General features: G+C 38.1%; 1 protein-coding gene across 3 annotated transcripts; it reads left to right on the plus strand.

Moving 5' to 3' along the window:
• Nucleotides 1-1,610: 1,610 nt before the first annotated feature.
• Nucleotides 1,611-16,477, plus strand: LOC103034977 (mitotic spindle positioning). 3 transcript variants are annotated; one of them, XM_022669693.2, is made up of 6 exons: nucleotides 1,611-2,275; nucleotides 2,510-2,690; nucleotides 8,094-10,368; nucleotides 12,509-12,726; nucleotides 14,384-14,422; nucleotides 14,529-16,477. In XM_022669693.2, the coding sequence occupies exons 2-6, from the start codon at nucleotides 2,631-2,633 to the stop codon at nucleotides 14,613-14,615; spliced, it is 2,679 nt and encodes an 892-aa protein (XP_022525414.2). In that variant the 5' UTR covers nucleotides 1,611-2,275; nucleotides 2,510-2,630; the 3' UTR covers nucleotides 14,616-16,477. The 3 variants fall into 3 exon arrangements, with proteins under 3 accessions (XP_022525414.2, XP_015458801.3, XP_007240252.3); XM_015603315.3 differs by having other exon boundaries at nucleotides 12,512-12,726; XM_007240190.4 differs by lacking the exons at nucleotides 1,611-2,275; nucleotides 2,510-2,690 and adding an exon at nucleotides 6,091-6,477.
• Nucleotides 16,478-16,487: the final 10 nt, after the last annotated feature.

Here is a 16,487-nt window from a genome sequence, read left to right on the forward strand (position 1 = left end):
TGATGCTCTTTTTGATCTTTTAGCACAATGTTGTGATGTCAGGGTTAAATAATGAACATGTTTTAATTCAGCCTACAGCAGTTTAGGCCTCCTTTTCCCATTTAAGTAGGGAAATCACTAGAGATTTATGTTAGCAGTTAGCAGTGCTAACCAGGCCTGCCTAGCAGCGCTACACAGCCACGGTTAGCAGAGCTACTCTGTCGCAGTTAGCAGCATAGCCAGCCGCGATTAGCTGGGCTACGTTAATCCGTTGTGCCTAATAGTCCGAAAAATACGGTACTAACACACAGATCACACAAAGACACAAGCAAAGTTTCTTGCAGTAGCAGCTCAGAATAGTATAGTTCAGAATAACCAGTGCATTTGCTCTGTAGTTGCATTCCTCTTTAATAACCTGGATGACAGACTTTTTTGGATGATGTGACAGCAGAAAATATATATATTTGTATTAATGTGCATTCTTTTTTGTTATACATTATATTCCTTATAGCTTTTTCTTTCTTTTTCTCTATTTTCTATTTCTCTATTTTTTTTCTTCTTCCCCTCCTCTACTCCTCTATCCCATTTTTTCCCTTTGACCTCCTTTAGGCCCTATCTAAAGATGTTTTTACCTTTAACTTCTATTACTTTTGTACTTCACTATTGTAAGTCGCTTTGGACAAAAGCGTCTGACAAATGTAATGTAATGTATTTTTTCTACTACTCTCTCTACTTTCTCCCCCCCACACACACAGACACTGAATAGCATTGCAGTCCAACACCTCCTTCTAGATGCTACTACCACTTTGAGAATGAGGGTATAATTAAGCAAATGCAAACTCAAACTGTTGGGCCCAATCCCATATCACCCCATAGGCCCTACCATATACACTCCAAGGTGTCCCAATTCTTGTTAGGCTGGAGGGGTAGGGAAAAGAAATAGGGCTTGTTAGCCCTTTATAGAGAGTTTTTTCAGAGGCACACTTTAAACCGAGGGTATGAGAATCACTGGTAAGATGGCGGAACAAGTGACCAAAGAAACTCACAATGTAAGTATTGTCTTAGTTAAAAGTGACTATTAGCACTATATTAACATAATTTAATGTGTAGTTTTAGTGATTTATGACAGAATTCTTCATAACAAGCATACAAAAGATTGCTAGTAGTTTGTCTCGGTAGCTAGCTCCCGTTCCACCTTAAATGGTGCAACAGATGGCAGGGGCTGCAGCATTTAAGGCGGAACGGAAAAATAAAATAAAAGCAAATCAAAGCTAATTTCAGCTCTCCGTCACAGAGGAATTAAGGAATGGACAATAATAATTAATTTCTGCACCATTATCCCCCCTTTTCTGACAACATACAATGCCACAAAATTAGCTAATCACCAGCAACAGCTAGGTAAATGAACTTACTGTATCAGTGCTCCTGATGACGTATCCGGTGCATGAAGGGCTGTCCCAATTTTTAGGGGGAAGATTTCAACCCTTCCCCTTGTAACTCTGTTGCAAAGAGGAAGTGTTACCCTCGAAAAGAAGGGTTGGGGTTAAGTGGTAGTGTCAAGAGGTGAAATGTGATTGGGCCTTGGTGTACCATTCACATAAAAATGCAGTTTTCATAGCTCCAGATATCAAATGCTCAGCCAGGAAAAGTTCAGCACAGAACAGACATGAGCAAATATTTGAACACTCATCTGACGGTATGTTTATTATATGAAAAAGTATATTGTGGTCAGATTTTTTTGGCCTTATCCAGTCGTAGCCCTGCTGCAACCACACTGTTTTTCAGTGCTAATCTAGGAGAGGCCTTAGCGTTCTTGTTGCTATTGTCGGAGGCTAAAGGCTCTATGAGGTGAGGTGGGGCCGCATTATGTGGATGGTAGTCGGCTATTCTTTGCTTTTGTCTAGGGCTTGCTGATGGTCAGCAGCATTCCGGCCTGATATCCCTGCTCTCAGCACACACACACACACACCGACCTCACACGTGCATGTACACACACACACACACACACAGCTGTAGCCAGAATATAACAACACGGGGCTGGCTGCCATCGCACTTGCTTTGGCCTTTGTCTCTTTGGCTAATACCTCCTGGACCACACACTCAATTGGTGATGCACTGAAATGCACACACACATAAACGCACAGGAGCTTTACCAGAGCCATCCAGTACAAACCACTACCAGTGGGCCAGGATTTAGCATCAGGCCTGGCTGGCAGAGTGGGGGCATCTCTACACACTGGGATGGAACAGACTGTTGTCTTAACCTCGATCTGACTCGGACATCGTTAAGAATGAGGTGAGCGTACACACCTGCTGTAGACATTCTGACTGATAACAAATGTACAATTCATGCTGCAGACTTTAATCTGATGCAATACATTGTTTTTGAAAAATTACTGAAATAAAAGACATTTATCAGGTCATATTCTTTTGGTCCAACTGATATGGTTGTTTAGCAGTATATTAAAAAAAATAATCTGTCCCTTTCTTTCTTCCTCTATCTATATTATACACAAACATCATCCTCCAGCATGGCCACAACATAACTGTGTTGAGCCTGGTGTCTTACCTCAGAGAAGGTTCCTGACTCATGTCTCATCTCTGCTGTGTGAAGAAGGATAAAGTGGATAAAGTCCGGGTGGAGCAGAGCCATGTTTAAGTACACACCTCCGTGGCAGGTGCTGTGCAACAGCTTGGATCATGGTAGTAAGGTAAGAGGACCGTGATTATTCTGCATGTTTTATACAGACGCTTTATATAGACCATCCTATACATGGCATACTGTAGCGTAAATACAGGCCCTCACTGATACGGAAACTACCACTATTCCTACTGTTCCTATGACAACTACTACTACTACTACTACTCTTACAACTGTTCTTACTACTACCAATACTGCCACTGTTACTAGTGCTACTAATATTGTTACTATTACTGCAACTGTTGCGACTTCTAACATCACTACTAATGTTCTTACTATTACTACTGCAATTATTGCTTTTACCAACACTATTACTATTACTACTACTATTCTTACTACTTCTAATAATACTGCAAACATTGCTACTACTACTAGCACTACTGCTGACAGAAGGAAGTAGTACCACCACTACTACTGTTATTATTAGTACTAATGCTACAATTATTGCTATTACTACTAGTCTAGCACTACTAATGTCAGCATTATTACTATTATTACAACCACTACTAATGTTTCTACTACTATTACTGCAACTGTTACTAGTAAATCCACTACTACTATTCCTACTACTATTATTACTGCAACTTTTACTAGTAAATGCACTACTGCTGTTCCTACTACTACTATTACCACTACTACTACCTACTACACTACTACTGTTACTACCTCCGCCACTTCTGCTTTCACTACTATTACTACTATTACAAAGCTAACAACGGTTGTTAGTACTACTACTGCAATTGTTACTACTACCACCTCTTTTTCTGTTACTATCACTACTACCGTTACTACTTCTGTAGCTACTACTATCACAACTACTAATGTTCCAACTATTACTACTATGACAACCACTACTACTGTTCCTACTATTTCTAATATTACAACCACTACTGCTGTTCCTACTATTACTACTGTCACTACTACTGTCACTACTGTTACAACAACTACTGCTGTTTCTACTATTACTACTACCACTACTACTGTCACTATTATTACAACCACTACTACTGTTCCTACTACTATTACTGCAACAGTTACCAGTACTACTACCACCACTGTTACTGTTACTAATATCACTAATCCTACTACTGTTATTACCTTTTGCTTCCACCTTATCTGCCACTATTACTACCACTACTACTATTTTCATTACTATCCACAAGTACCATTGTTACTATTTATACTACCACCAGTTCTGTCTCTACTGTAACTACTACTGTTACTATTACTACCATCACCACTCCTACTGATACTACCAACACTACTCCAGCTATTACTGTTACTACTACAACAATCACCACCACAATTATTTTCCCTGTGCAAACTTCTGAAATAAATAGCGTATTCTTGCATTACAAAGTTCTTCCAGCAGATGTCAGGATTTGTGCAATTGTGTGAAATTTTTAAACTCCTTTGTTTCTTAATAATGGATTGTTTCTAGCTTGTTCTCTTTACTTACAAGTTGTGAAGTTATCTGTTTTTAGTTGTTTTTTTATAATTCTTAAAACAAATTATAATTATTATAATAAAATTAAAATAAACAATTCTGAACTGCAAATTATAATGGTTTAGAATCGTTTGCAAATTCTCTACCAGATCCTTTCAATTGCATTATGTTCCTTTATAATAGTATTAATATACCATAATACTGCTGTCATGCAAAAAACGTATATTTTCTTGTATGTTTCTGTTTAATGACTCCATAAATGTGGATTCTTTTTAAAATATAGCAGTTTTGGAGCAAGTTGGACTACTTATTGGCACAAAGTGACTGATTAGTGTGTGTGTGTGTGTGTGCATGTGCTAGGTTTCTTTTTCCTCTTGTGTGATCTATCAGCTTTGTACACTCTTTACTGTAAGTCTGTGTGTGGTGGGTGGGGCTGATTATACTGGCTGAACTTTGTCTGTGAATTTGGTGTAATAAAGCCTAAAAGCAGCCCAAACAGAACTGATGTCTAGACTTAATGACTTAGTGAGATTTTATATTTACTTAATATTAAATCGCAAATTTAATCACTGGTGTATTAAAGATAATTTTTTTAATGATATTCGGTTTGCTTTTAATGATCTCTCATTCCCGCTTAGACTAGTCTAAAGGTTATATATAGTTACTTCAATCAGTCATTCAATGTGAAGTGTTTTATAAGCTGTCAATTGCTTCACATTTTTATGTGACATTCCAGGAAGCGTCTGATTGATCGAGTGCCATAGTACAAGATTAACTGATAACGAGGAGACTATATTACTGTATAATATTTCTGTTTCATTATTATTTAACATGACCTTTTTCTATCCTCCTTTTAAGCCCCAAAATTATTATTATCATTTTTTTATACTGAGCCTTACACTAATACTGTACATGTAAATAATTGCCTGCACTTTATTGCACTTAACGCAAATAATAATCTATTCATTTTAACTTCTTCCAGAATGGCAGACTTAACTGTGTTAGGCTGAATTGGTGGATATAGGTGTATACACATCTGGCATAAAGTTATCCAAAAGCAGTGTGTAAGACTGGTGGAGGAGAACATGCCAAGATGCATGAAAACTGTGATTAAAAAAACAGGATTGTTTCACCAAATATTGATTTCTGAACCCCTAAAACTGTATGAATATGAATTTGTTTTCTTTGCATTATTTTAGGTCTAAAGCTCTGCATCTTTTTTATTATTTCAGCCATTTCTCATTTTCTGCAAATAAATGCTCTAAATGACAATATTTTTATTTGGAATGTTGTCCATAGTATATAGAATAAAACAACAATTATTAAATTTTCAAACATAAACCTATAAATAGCAACAAAAAAACAGAGAAACTGATTCAGAAACCGAAGTGGTCTACTAATTTTTTCCAGAGCTGTATGTATATAATTTATATGACAACACAGTCTATTCATTTTTTATGTGGTTTTATACCAGTGTTTAAACTCTATATCAAGCTCTTTTATTCAGAGTAAAATCCATACGTTTAATATTTTTGGCTTAAAGAAAGAGCAATTGCAAAATAAAACTGTTAAACTGAAAGTCCAGCAGTATCTAAAAAAATATCTGAATACTGTTCCAGTGCTGAAAAAAAAATAATAAAGCCAAATATAGCTTCAGCTCATAACAGCTCATGTGTTTCCTGCCCCACCCTCACCTCAGTTGTCTGATCCCACCATCCCCCATTATCTTTTTCCCTGTTTGACTACTGTGTGTGATATTCATAGACCAGAGCAATTTGAAAATGATTCACATAATAAAACTTAACATTGTAAAAGCTGTCAGGACTCTGCATAATTCAAAGAATCAAATATCACTGTATATTTCTTTTCAAATTATTTTAAATTAGGATTAAAATAAACTTCTATGAACTAGTTCAGCTACCTTAGCTGCTGTTTCTATGCTACAGTCCATTCCACACAGAACTGTAAACAGAATATCAGAACATACTGGTGAAAGTTTGACAAATTTGGGACAACCCCTTTAGTGGGACCGTCCCACCAGTCTGCCTCACCCACCAATCAGCAGCGTGTAGCAGGAAGATTCCAAGAAGCAGCATCACAGCAGGTTTATCAGGGGCATGCAGTCCACTATGTCACGCATGCTCACATTCTGACAGTCAGCCTGTGGAGTTTCACTCCTGAACAACAACGTCAGACTCTTCTCATCAGCAGACTCTTATCTAATGTTGTGGTTTACTACGTTCAGCTGAACTCTCCACTGGACATATTTTTTGAGATTCAAACAAGTGTCTAACCAATATCACCTGGGTGTTGAAATACCTGAAATATTGCAGTGAAATTACCTCTTCAGGTAAGTAAGATTATACGCTTTTTTTACCAGCAGTAATGGAATTATAAGGTAGATAGATATATAGAGGGTGAATTATGGTGATTGGGATATGAGGACAAATAGAACACTTTAGCTTTACAACCTCTATTTTTTAGATTTTACTCTGGCTGTGAGTCCACAAAATCAAAACTGACATACTCAGTTTTGCAGAATTTAGATCATTTGTTTACCTATTTTTCCACAAAGAAAGCTCAAAATCAGCCCAATTCAGTAGTAAATAAATGAAGTAAGTAAATAAATAAAAAGAGAAAATATGCTGTAAACCTATTTATTTATTAATAGGTTTTTTTTATTATTATTGTAAGTATAAAAATAGGGTTTAATTTTTGCTAATTTTATGGTATTTCCCACATATCTGAATTTCAGAAAAAAAAAAGTCAAAGTTTATTAGCCAAAGTCTAATGGTATAATCCAACAACTTTGACAAGATGTAAAAATGTAAATATCAGAAAATTGATTAAATTTGGAATTTGGAAATGAAATTCGGGAAATTCACATTTCTACCTTACTATACCAAATGGAAAAAATAAATGTTTAGACACAAGTTTCTATTTTCTAATTTTGCCTTAAACATACAGAAAATGTAACTGTTAAACATTACACTGAAGATTCTTTTTTATATTTTTTCACATTGTTAATTTAATAATAAAGCTATGTAAGCTATATACTGTCACATACGGACCTATTTCTTTAAACAAAAATGTTAAAAATAATTCAGATTCTTTTAAGTTTTGTATACAGTTTTGCACACTTGAAATTTTGACAGTGGCTTCATGAGGTAGAGTCACCTGGAATAGATTTCTCAGAATCTTGAAGGAGTTTCTGGAGGTGCTGAACATGAGTTGCTGCTTATCCTTCATGCTGTGAAGCTTCATCTCATCCCAAATTACCATCTCAGTTGGGTTTAGGTCAAGGGATTGTGAAGGACAAACATTTTTGTTTGATACATAATTAATTCAAGATGCATTCCTTAATTGTTTTTATGTCTTTATTATTAATCTACAATGTAGAAAATAAATAAAATAAATAAAAAAATATAGAAAAACATTGAATATGACTAATACTGTTTGCATCATTACTACTGTAGTTAAGCTACGGAAATGAAACTACATTTGTATGATGAAATATGGAGATGAATTTAATGTAATGTTTAATCTTCCACCTGGCGTTTAACCTAATTCTACTTTAAGTAATGGGCAGAACTGTTTTCATACCTTGCATCTTTGGGACACCCAGTATTGTATTATGTTGGAGCCACAGAGCACAAAGCACACACCTCAGGGTGACATCCTTTATTGTTTGAAAGGCACTGCTTGCATTCTTTCGTAATAATGAAAGCTAAAATTGTAAATCATTAAAATGGGAGTGTTCACTCTCCTGTACTTCTCACACCACCTTTATGTGAATCATGTGCTTCATCTTTTAAAATGAATTGCCTTGTTGGCCATAAAAATATTTGGTGAATTTAATGATCCCTTCAAGAAGTAGTAAGAATTGAAAGTGTTTTCATTATTTTGTGCTTTGTGACAGAACTGTGTCAAGCTATTAAAACAGTGTGTTTTGCATTGATTTTACAGAGGCAATCAACGTTTGCATCAGGCTCTTCTCAAGATGTCCACAAACCGAGGAAAGGGCAAACTCTGAGCCACTTATATCCCCCTGCTGCTGCCCCTGTTTCTGTGCACGTTGAGGACTGTTTACCATCAAGAAACACAATGGGCAGCACTCCTAAACGGTGGGTCCTGAAGCCTCTGACGCCCAAGCTAGAGAAGTCTGACCTTCGGGCCATGATGAGCCCTGGCAGCGAGGCCCAGTCCCCAGACTACCCCTGGAGTGGAGGCCGAGATGGAGATTCACCCACATTCAGCTTTGATAGCATATCAGTGACTCGCCTCCACTCCTCTGTGACCGTGTCGGTTCCTAACGGAGAGGGCGCTAAAGATGTGGTGGTTCTCGCCAGGCAGGTGGCTGTGTCTGAGGAAGGCAGCACCACTGACGATGGGCAGCCCAGCGACTTCAGCAGCCCTGGCACTCCCAGTAGCACAGACTCCCGAGTGGGATTCTACTCCTTTGTAGAAGACCCAACAAGTCCAGAGGCGGAGAAGAACGAGGCCTACATGGTTTCGCCTGAGAGACAGGCCAAACTGTCCACCCTGCAGCAGAAGAGCAGCTTCAAGCTGCAGACGTATGTGGAGGAGCGAAGACCTGAGAAGCTGTTTGAAGAGAGTAATGGAGAGTCCAGTTACAAAGTGGAGAGTGCCTCTACAATGGACAGCGATGAGGAGAAACCAGATCGAATCGACATCATACGGAGTCAAGCGCCCAAAAAAAACCCTGTCTTCAAAGAGCAGTGGAGTTCTCTTGAGAACCTAGATCTCAGCAAGAATCCCTATAGTCTGGTTGAGGGATTTAGCCTGTGCTATAGCCCTGTGAGCACTAAAAGTCCCCAGATTGAAGTAGGTCCTGGCACCATTGATAACCAACAGATTGATTTTAATGCAGCACGACAGCAGTTTCTACTAATGGAGCGTTCAAAGGACAACCCCTTCCGGTACAGTCCTGAGCAATTGCCACAATTTTCGAAGCCATGGGAAAGGTCTTTATCAGAAGCTGACCTTTTCACAAAAGACGTTAGTAAAAAAATAGTTAGCCAGAACTCCAAAGATGAGTCCAGCCAGAAGAGACAAGATGAGGAAACCAAAACAACAGTGACTGTCTTCGAGGATCCAGATGATAGAACGCAAAATACCTTGATAGATGACCTAGACTCGCTTCCTAAAAGATTTGGAGACCAAAACAAAGGCTGGACAAATGACGAAAGCCTGTCTTCCATCTCAGAGATGGACATTAGCTCAACAGTGGCTTGCCTGATTGAAACACCAATCGACAGAGAGATACGGATAGCTAAAGAACGAGAAGAGGAGTTGCGACGATCAAGAGGAATATTTTGCGATGACACTTCCGAGATGGTCGAGATAAAGATGAAACCTATTCTGTCCCAGCCATCACCGGAGCTAAAGCCTATCAAAGCCAAAGAAAGCAATCGTGTAAGTTTCCTCATTCAACGAGAGATTGACAGAGCGAATCGGAGTTCAGGTACTTATGAAAAGAAGACTCCAACAAGTGATCTAGTCGAGAAGAGGAAAGCAGTTGCGTCTCAATCGTACAAGGAACCCATTAGTCCTGTTACTGTGGAAGACTCTTGGACTGCAGAGCGTCCGGCACTTGTGGAACCGAGAGATGTTCCAGACTCACAGGAAACTCTTGCACCTTGCTGCCCTCATCGACACAAAGATGAGACCCAGATTCAGAGGGGTCCCACTGCAGGATTTCAAGATAGAACTTTCAGAACAACAAAAACCGAGAACTGGGACGTCAGAGTTGCAAATCAACCAGCTTGGATGACAACCTATACAGTAAAAGAGTCTGAGAGAACAATTTCCCCTATAAATTCTCCGTCCTCACCACTGGAACCTGTAAAAAGCGGCAGCAGATCCATAGCAGCTAGACGATCTTACTGGGAGGGATCAGCTGAGTGGCCCAGATTGCAAAACGTCTCAGATATAATCCGCAAGGAAATCGAAGAGGACCTCCGGCGAGAGCAGGAGCTTCAAGAACTACGAGAGCTCGGCAACTTGTCCCTCACAACAGACAACAGAGGCATCTCTGAGACCACAACCTCGGAAACCATCCACGAACAAAGTGATGCTGAGCAGACTTCACTGAACAGTTCACAAGAGAACTTGGTGGAGGTGGATGAAGTGCTACCAGAAAGATCTACGGAAATGCCCACCTACAATCTGTCCTATTCTTGGAGTGGAGATTCTACCCCTACCCGCATATCACTGGCAGGTGAGTCAGTATCAATATGGCGTAACTTTTGTGTCCGCAGCATAGTTTAATGTTTCAATTTTGTATGAACCTTGTGCAAAAATATATTAAGATTTATTACAGTACCGATTAAACACATTATTAACAATAATATAGAGGAATGTTAAATTTAACTTAAAAGTACTTTTATACTGTATTATATAAAGTTTTCTTTCACTTGATGGATTTTTGTGCTTCAGTTGCAGTGCTGCCTGTTAAAATTAATGGTTAAAAATATATACTAATATTAATTTAGGCATTTAAGTTATTTATTTAGATATTTTCAAGTTAATAACATGTTAATAAAATTCCCAAAGCACCCAGTCATCCTGAGATATCCTTGCTATTTTGACACAATTGGCATCACAACCTTCACAGTGTTTTGCTGCATGTTTAGCGATTAATAATATTAATTTTGCTTAATATTCCTCATATTTTCTTCTGTCCACTCTATCATGATAAAATAGCAAGGTAGTTAAAATATTTTTTGAAAAATCTAAAGGCATCTGTGAAACAGAACAACATAAAGAATTTGACCACGTTTTCTTATATGCCAGTTTTCAAATGTTAAGATTGTCCACACTGGCATGCAGCTTGCCATGATGTTTCCCTGATGTTTTGTCAACTAACTGCTCAATCCACCCGTTTATGTGTTAAGGTCGTGTTTAACAGTAGAAGTAGTTTGTATGAATTAAACAAACATGTTTGAATATAAATAAAATCCAGTTGTGGTAATCTTACATTGATACTTTAATATTACATCTAAAAATCCATTCTAAAAAGTTTTAGTATTTAAAAGGAAAAATACAATTATCTATCCATCCATCCATCTATCCACCCTTCCAAGCTGAGTCTGGCCCTACTGACACTGATGCCATGACCAGCCCAGTCTACCTTTTCTGAGCTTATTTTATGATATTTTCGACCACATAAACCAACCATTAATAATTTGTTATTTGTTCTTATCAGTAAATCTGATATTTTGAAAGAAGTTTTCTGTGTGTATCTGAAAAGGTTTAGCTTATAACAGAGATAAGCTAAGCTTTGTAAAAGTGATCATGTGCATGTGGATATTGTCTCCTTTCCTGTATATGCAGGAGTCTCCCACACTGATTCACTGAGCTTGTAACTGATTAACCCTTGTGCTGCTTGTTTATGGATGTCAGTATTCGAGGATGAGACAAAATAGCTTACTTAATTAGCTTCTGAACTTTGATCATGACAGGAAAATAATACAGGGATGAAGAGCGGTTAATTATTGATTTTTAGGATTTTTTTTATATAGTCAATTTAAATTCAGTAAGTAGAGGTGGATAATCCATGTCCAAAATATGATACCAAATTCAGGATTGCGTTCCAATCCAGTGTTTACTTTTTGGCCTGGATTAGCCACCACTGTTGGACTGTCCTTTGAAGATATGTTCTCAGGAGCTTGTTCACCACACACACATATAACAGTCTAATGAGGCTTTGTGGTGAAGTTATGCACAAACATGAGGACACATTTATGTGAAACTTGTGTGCTTGTTCACTTATTCATATAAATTACTTGGAATAAATAATTTTAATGTTATTTGAAACAAACTTTGCTTTGGATGCTTGGTTTTCCACCAATTATTGTTGTTCCCTTTTTATTGAATGTGGACAGTGAATTGTGGGTAACCAGAGGGCTGCCAAAAATATATTAGTAACTTCCTTTTAATTGCACTAAACTCAGCTGCATTTCTTGACTGAATATTAAGGGTTCTTTAATGATGTTGAAGCCTAGACTTTGGATGACTTGTGTAAGGCATCAGTGTACACAGAATCATCCACTGTAAAGGTTAAAGTAGACTAATAGCAACTGACATCCCACAAACTGCAAAATGTCCTGCAAATGTAGAAGGAAGGCCTGTACTTACATGACTCACATGAGACTCTTTCACCTTTGCTGCCATATCAACACCTAGATAAGGCAGTAAATCAGGAAGGCCCCATCGTAAAAACTGTCTATTAGAGAGAACTGTCTAACTGAAACTCTAAAGACACAGAAAGATACAAAACAACATAATGAACCACACTCATGCTTTTCTCTAATACAGTATGTGCATTGGTAATGCTTTAAATAAGGCTTTCTTTTCAGCAGGCTCTACTACCAGGCTTCCTTCCATGTTCGTGGTGACAGCCCAGCCTTGGAGCAGCCCAAAACCAGCATCCCCAGCAGTTCCAAGGGCCGTTCCCACTTTCCTCTCCAGCTCACGACCTGAGGCCTTCTCCACATCCTCCCAAAAGGGCCTGACTGAGACCTTACTGGAGGACTTTGAGGAAAGACGAGCCAAACTGAAGCTTGAGGAGAGTTCTGTAAGTGAACATTTTCTTTAGATGCCTAAAATCCTGTTATTGTCACATGACTCAAATAAATTGATAGTCATTCCAGAAAGTGAAGTGTTTTTCCCAGAAAATGATTGTAAATACACGTTTTGTTATATACATGTTTAATTCATTTGTGTGTATTGGCACAACCCAACAATGGGCAGGACAAAATTATTCATATAACCATCAACAAGCTTCTTACACCTCTCAAATGAAAATTTGAACCACTACTCTTGTGCAAACTGCTTCAGGTCTCCCACATTTGAAGGGTTCCTTCTCCCAACAGCAATTTAAAAATGTTTAAAAGTTAAAAATAGCTCAATCTCTACAGCCTGGCTACTTGCACTAACCCCGCCTAGTAAATTATGTGACTATAACCCACCGATAGAAACTCTGGCTTACATATGCAACATTTAGTGCCAGAATTTGTCATACTAACTGTATGCAGGGCGTGAATTACGGAGGGCATTGGGGGTGTCTGACCCCCTAATTAAGACCTAACCCCCCACCCCAACTACCAAAAATGGTAATACAATAGTTAATAACAATTGTATAACAATTTTATTACCTATAATGTTAAATATTAAAATAAAATTAGAGTATCCATGCCTAGAAATCTTAATTACAGTAGCACAAGCCACAGCACTATGTGTAAGTAGATGCTGTGTAGCATTCTTAAATACACTTTACTGCATTCAATAAAAAATAGATAATAGCTAATTTTCCATTACACCTTAAATGCTGCTAATTTACCATTCTACCTTTAAAGTTGCTGTGGTGAGACAGAAGCATTTTAGGGTTAGGGTTAACTGAACATCTTCGGCTTTTAAGGTGGAACAGATTATTAAACTAACAATCCATATTTAGGTTTATGTTGACTGTTTGTATTTTTTGCAAAGCATGAGCAGAAATGTATAAAACTGATAAAGCAACTAACATATACCGTATTATTCGCTCTATAAGGCACATCGGATTACAAGGTGCATTATCAATGAACGTCAATTTTCTGGTTTCTATTCATACATAAGGCGCACTGGGTTATAAGGCGCATTTTAAGAGACACTATAACAAACTTCTAATTCAGCAGGTCTCACCGCTGGGTGGAGGTGGGAGGAGGGTAGCTAACTAAGTTAGGGTAAAGCTAAGCTAAGTAAACAAGACTGTAAAAAAAAAAAGACTTTCTTTTAAAGTCTGCTAAAGCTGCTCCAGCCGTGCTAGCCAGGGTTAGCAGCAGGCTACAAGATGACAATACTTACCTCTGAACGGGAAAAGAACTAGTGCGTTTAGCGACTAATGCTAATCTTGCTCCAGTATCAGTGCTGGAGAACTAAACTGAAACTCCTAGCGGAGTGCCTTTATTGCTCCTTACAACCTGACTGGTAAAATTCATACATAAGGCGCACCGGATTAAAAGGCGCTCATGCTACATATGGTAACATTGTCATTTACATACTACAGACAAGCAAAATACTATCAGTGTTGTCTTTAGTTCATCTGAAGCTCCTGTGCTGTACTAGTTTCCCTTTATAACCTGAAGAAAAAGTTTCAGAGTTTGTGAATTTGAGAAACACTGCTGTAGTGAATGTTGAAGTAATCTGTTAACTTGACTCATCTCAGAGTTTTTTTTTTTTATCTTGTTTTGCAGTATGCTGGGATACAGCCTATTGATTCCATCAACAACGAGGTGAGAAGTGTGCTGTTACCACATATACCACATAAACCCGCAGAGATGCTTATCTACAGCTACTTTCTCTTTACCCTGATTTCTGATGTATCATATTTTGCTACAGGTTGTAGAAGCGACTCGTGTGACGCGGCACAAGAACAACAGGGCTCTGCGCTGGGAGGCTGGTGTGTATGACAATGAGGACAACTAAGTCTGTTGAGGAGATGCTGTGAGAGTAGAAACAACGTACGATGCTAATGCTAATGCTAACACACCAACTGCCTCCATACATGATCAACTGGGCAAACTGGGTTGAAATGCTTTGGAGACACCACCCTATAGTGACACTCGACCCTGAAGGAATCAAGGATTGTGAAGAACAGGGAAAATGCAGAAAAATGACATGATATTTTGGCTGTTTCCAGATTCTAGTGTTCAACTTAGGTGTGCAAGGGATACTTTTGCTGCATATAGTAAATATATTCCCTTGGTGAGCTTTAGCTTCTTTGAACTTTTGGTGCTCTCTCAAAGACTCACTCAACAACCCTTATTTTGCTGTGCCAGTCTGAGATGGTTAGCCTAAGCAAATATAGGGAAACCCCTTTTTCTTTTCTATAACAGCATCAAATCTGTTCATCCGTACGCCTAAAATTTATGCAATAAAACAGATCAGCCTTGTTAAAGTCCTTTTTTCAGGTAGGTATGTTTTTTAAAACGATGTTGAGCTCATTTTATAGGAGATTTTGTACCTGTAAATTGCTTTGTGATTAGAAGCAATATGTATGCAATCTAGTATGCACTAAAAAAAGCAATGATATAATGATTGTAATGCACTGATTATTGTGATATTAGGTTTTCACCTTAAGAATGAAACAATTTTGGACTGCATACAGTTCAGTACAAACTCTTATTATAATCTTAAGCCCTATCCAGATGGGATTATTTTCTCAGGGGGACGTCTGTGAAAAATATTTCACATTTCTACCCTGTGTTAAAACTCCTGCAATTAAAAAACAAGAGGACCAGTGAGCTTTTTGGCTTTCTCGGTCACATGACATCGCTTTCAGTAGCTCCTCAATTTCCACTCGCTGTTGTGTTTATGTTGATCTCTGTGGAAACACACGCCTAAAGTGTAATTACGTTGCGTGGAAGTGGACAAAAAGCTATTTTAATAAAGGCAAGGATACGAAAGGCAGAGATGTGCGTCCGGACGGGACTAAAATTACCAGAGGACCTCGGAGTTCAGCAAAAAACAGTAAGTAATTCAGCCTGTAATTTTCTCAGAGGACATCTGAAAAAACACATTCATGGTCAGTTCCGACGTGAATAAAATCACAGAGGACACTGATAAAAGAAAAAATGACCCTAGGACCCCCTGAGAAACTAATCGCATCCAGATAGGGCTTTAGTATGGAAGGATTTGTGGAAGCATGTAGGCACCATAAACATTTGTTCCAAAACGTGCCGTCCAGCACCTGGGTAGGTTAAATAAGCAGAGGAGCTTATTCTGGTTCCGTTTGTTCCCTTGTTTTCATTGAAATCAGATTAGAGTGTGCATGGGGTGCAAAAGCACCTGTATTTCTGTAGCCAGTACCAGTGAAATAGCACAAGCTGGTTCTTAAACTGGTCCTCAGGGACCTTCAGATGGCCCATATTTTTGGTCTCTATGTTTTTGAACTCGTTATCTTGTGGTTTCTGTGGACTGGTTTGAGAACAACTGACTGTTTTTAGAGGATCATTTAGTAGAATCTGCAGTGAAAACATGCAATTTACCTGACTGACCACTAGTGGGAGCCATTATGTTCCTTTTGAATGCAGTGAAACTCAGATCACAGTGCTTTTTTTTTTATTAAGACTGCTTTTTTAACTCATCACAACAGTTTGCACAGTAACAATAAGTGGAGAAAGTGTATACTGACAGTTCTTTTCATTGTTAAACAGTGTGCTACAGGCTATATTTGTATTATGAGATCTGTCACCATCTAGTCACGGTATCAGAATTAAAAAAGAAATAAAATCAAGATTGATCAGTTGGAATGGAACAAATAGATAATAAATAAAGTTTAAACCTGCTTTTTCTGTT

The sequence above is a fragment of the Astyanax mexicanus genome, chromosome 16, assembly GCF_023375975.1.
Source record: "Astyanax mexicanus isolate ESR-SI-001 chromosome 16, AstMex3_surface, whole genome shotgun sequence".
NCBI lineage: Eukaryota > Metazoa > Chordata > Actinopteri > Characiformes > Acestrorhamphidae > Astyanax > Astyanax mexicanus.

What these genes read in the sequence shown, in the direction of transcription:
- LOC103034977 (XM_022669693.2), top strand. Translation starts at nt 2,631, where the DNA reads ATGTTTAAGTACACACCTCCGTGGCAGGTGCTGTGCAACAGCTTGGAT. An exon ending in TGAAGCTTGAGGAGAGTTCT is followed by an intron (nt 12,727 to 14,383) that starts GTAAGTGAACAT and finishes CTTGTTTTGCAG; the next exon opens with TATGCTGGGATACAGCCTAT. An exon ending in TTGATTCCATCAACAACGAG is followed by an intron (nt 14,423 to 14,528) that starts GTGAGAAGTGTG and finishes ATTTTGCTACAG; the next exon opens with GTTGTAGAAGCGACTCGTGT.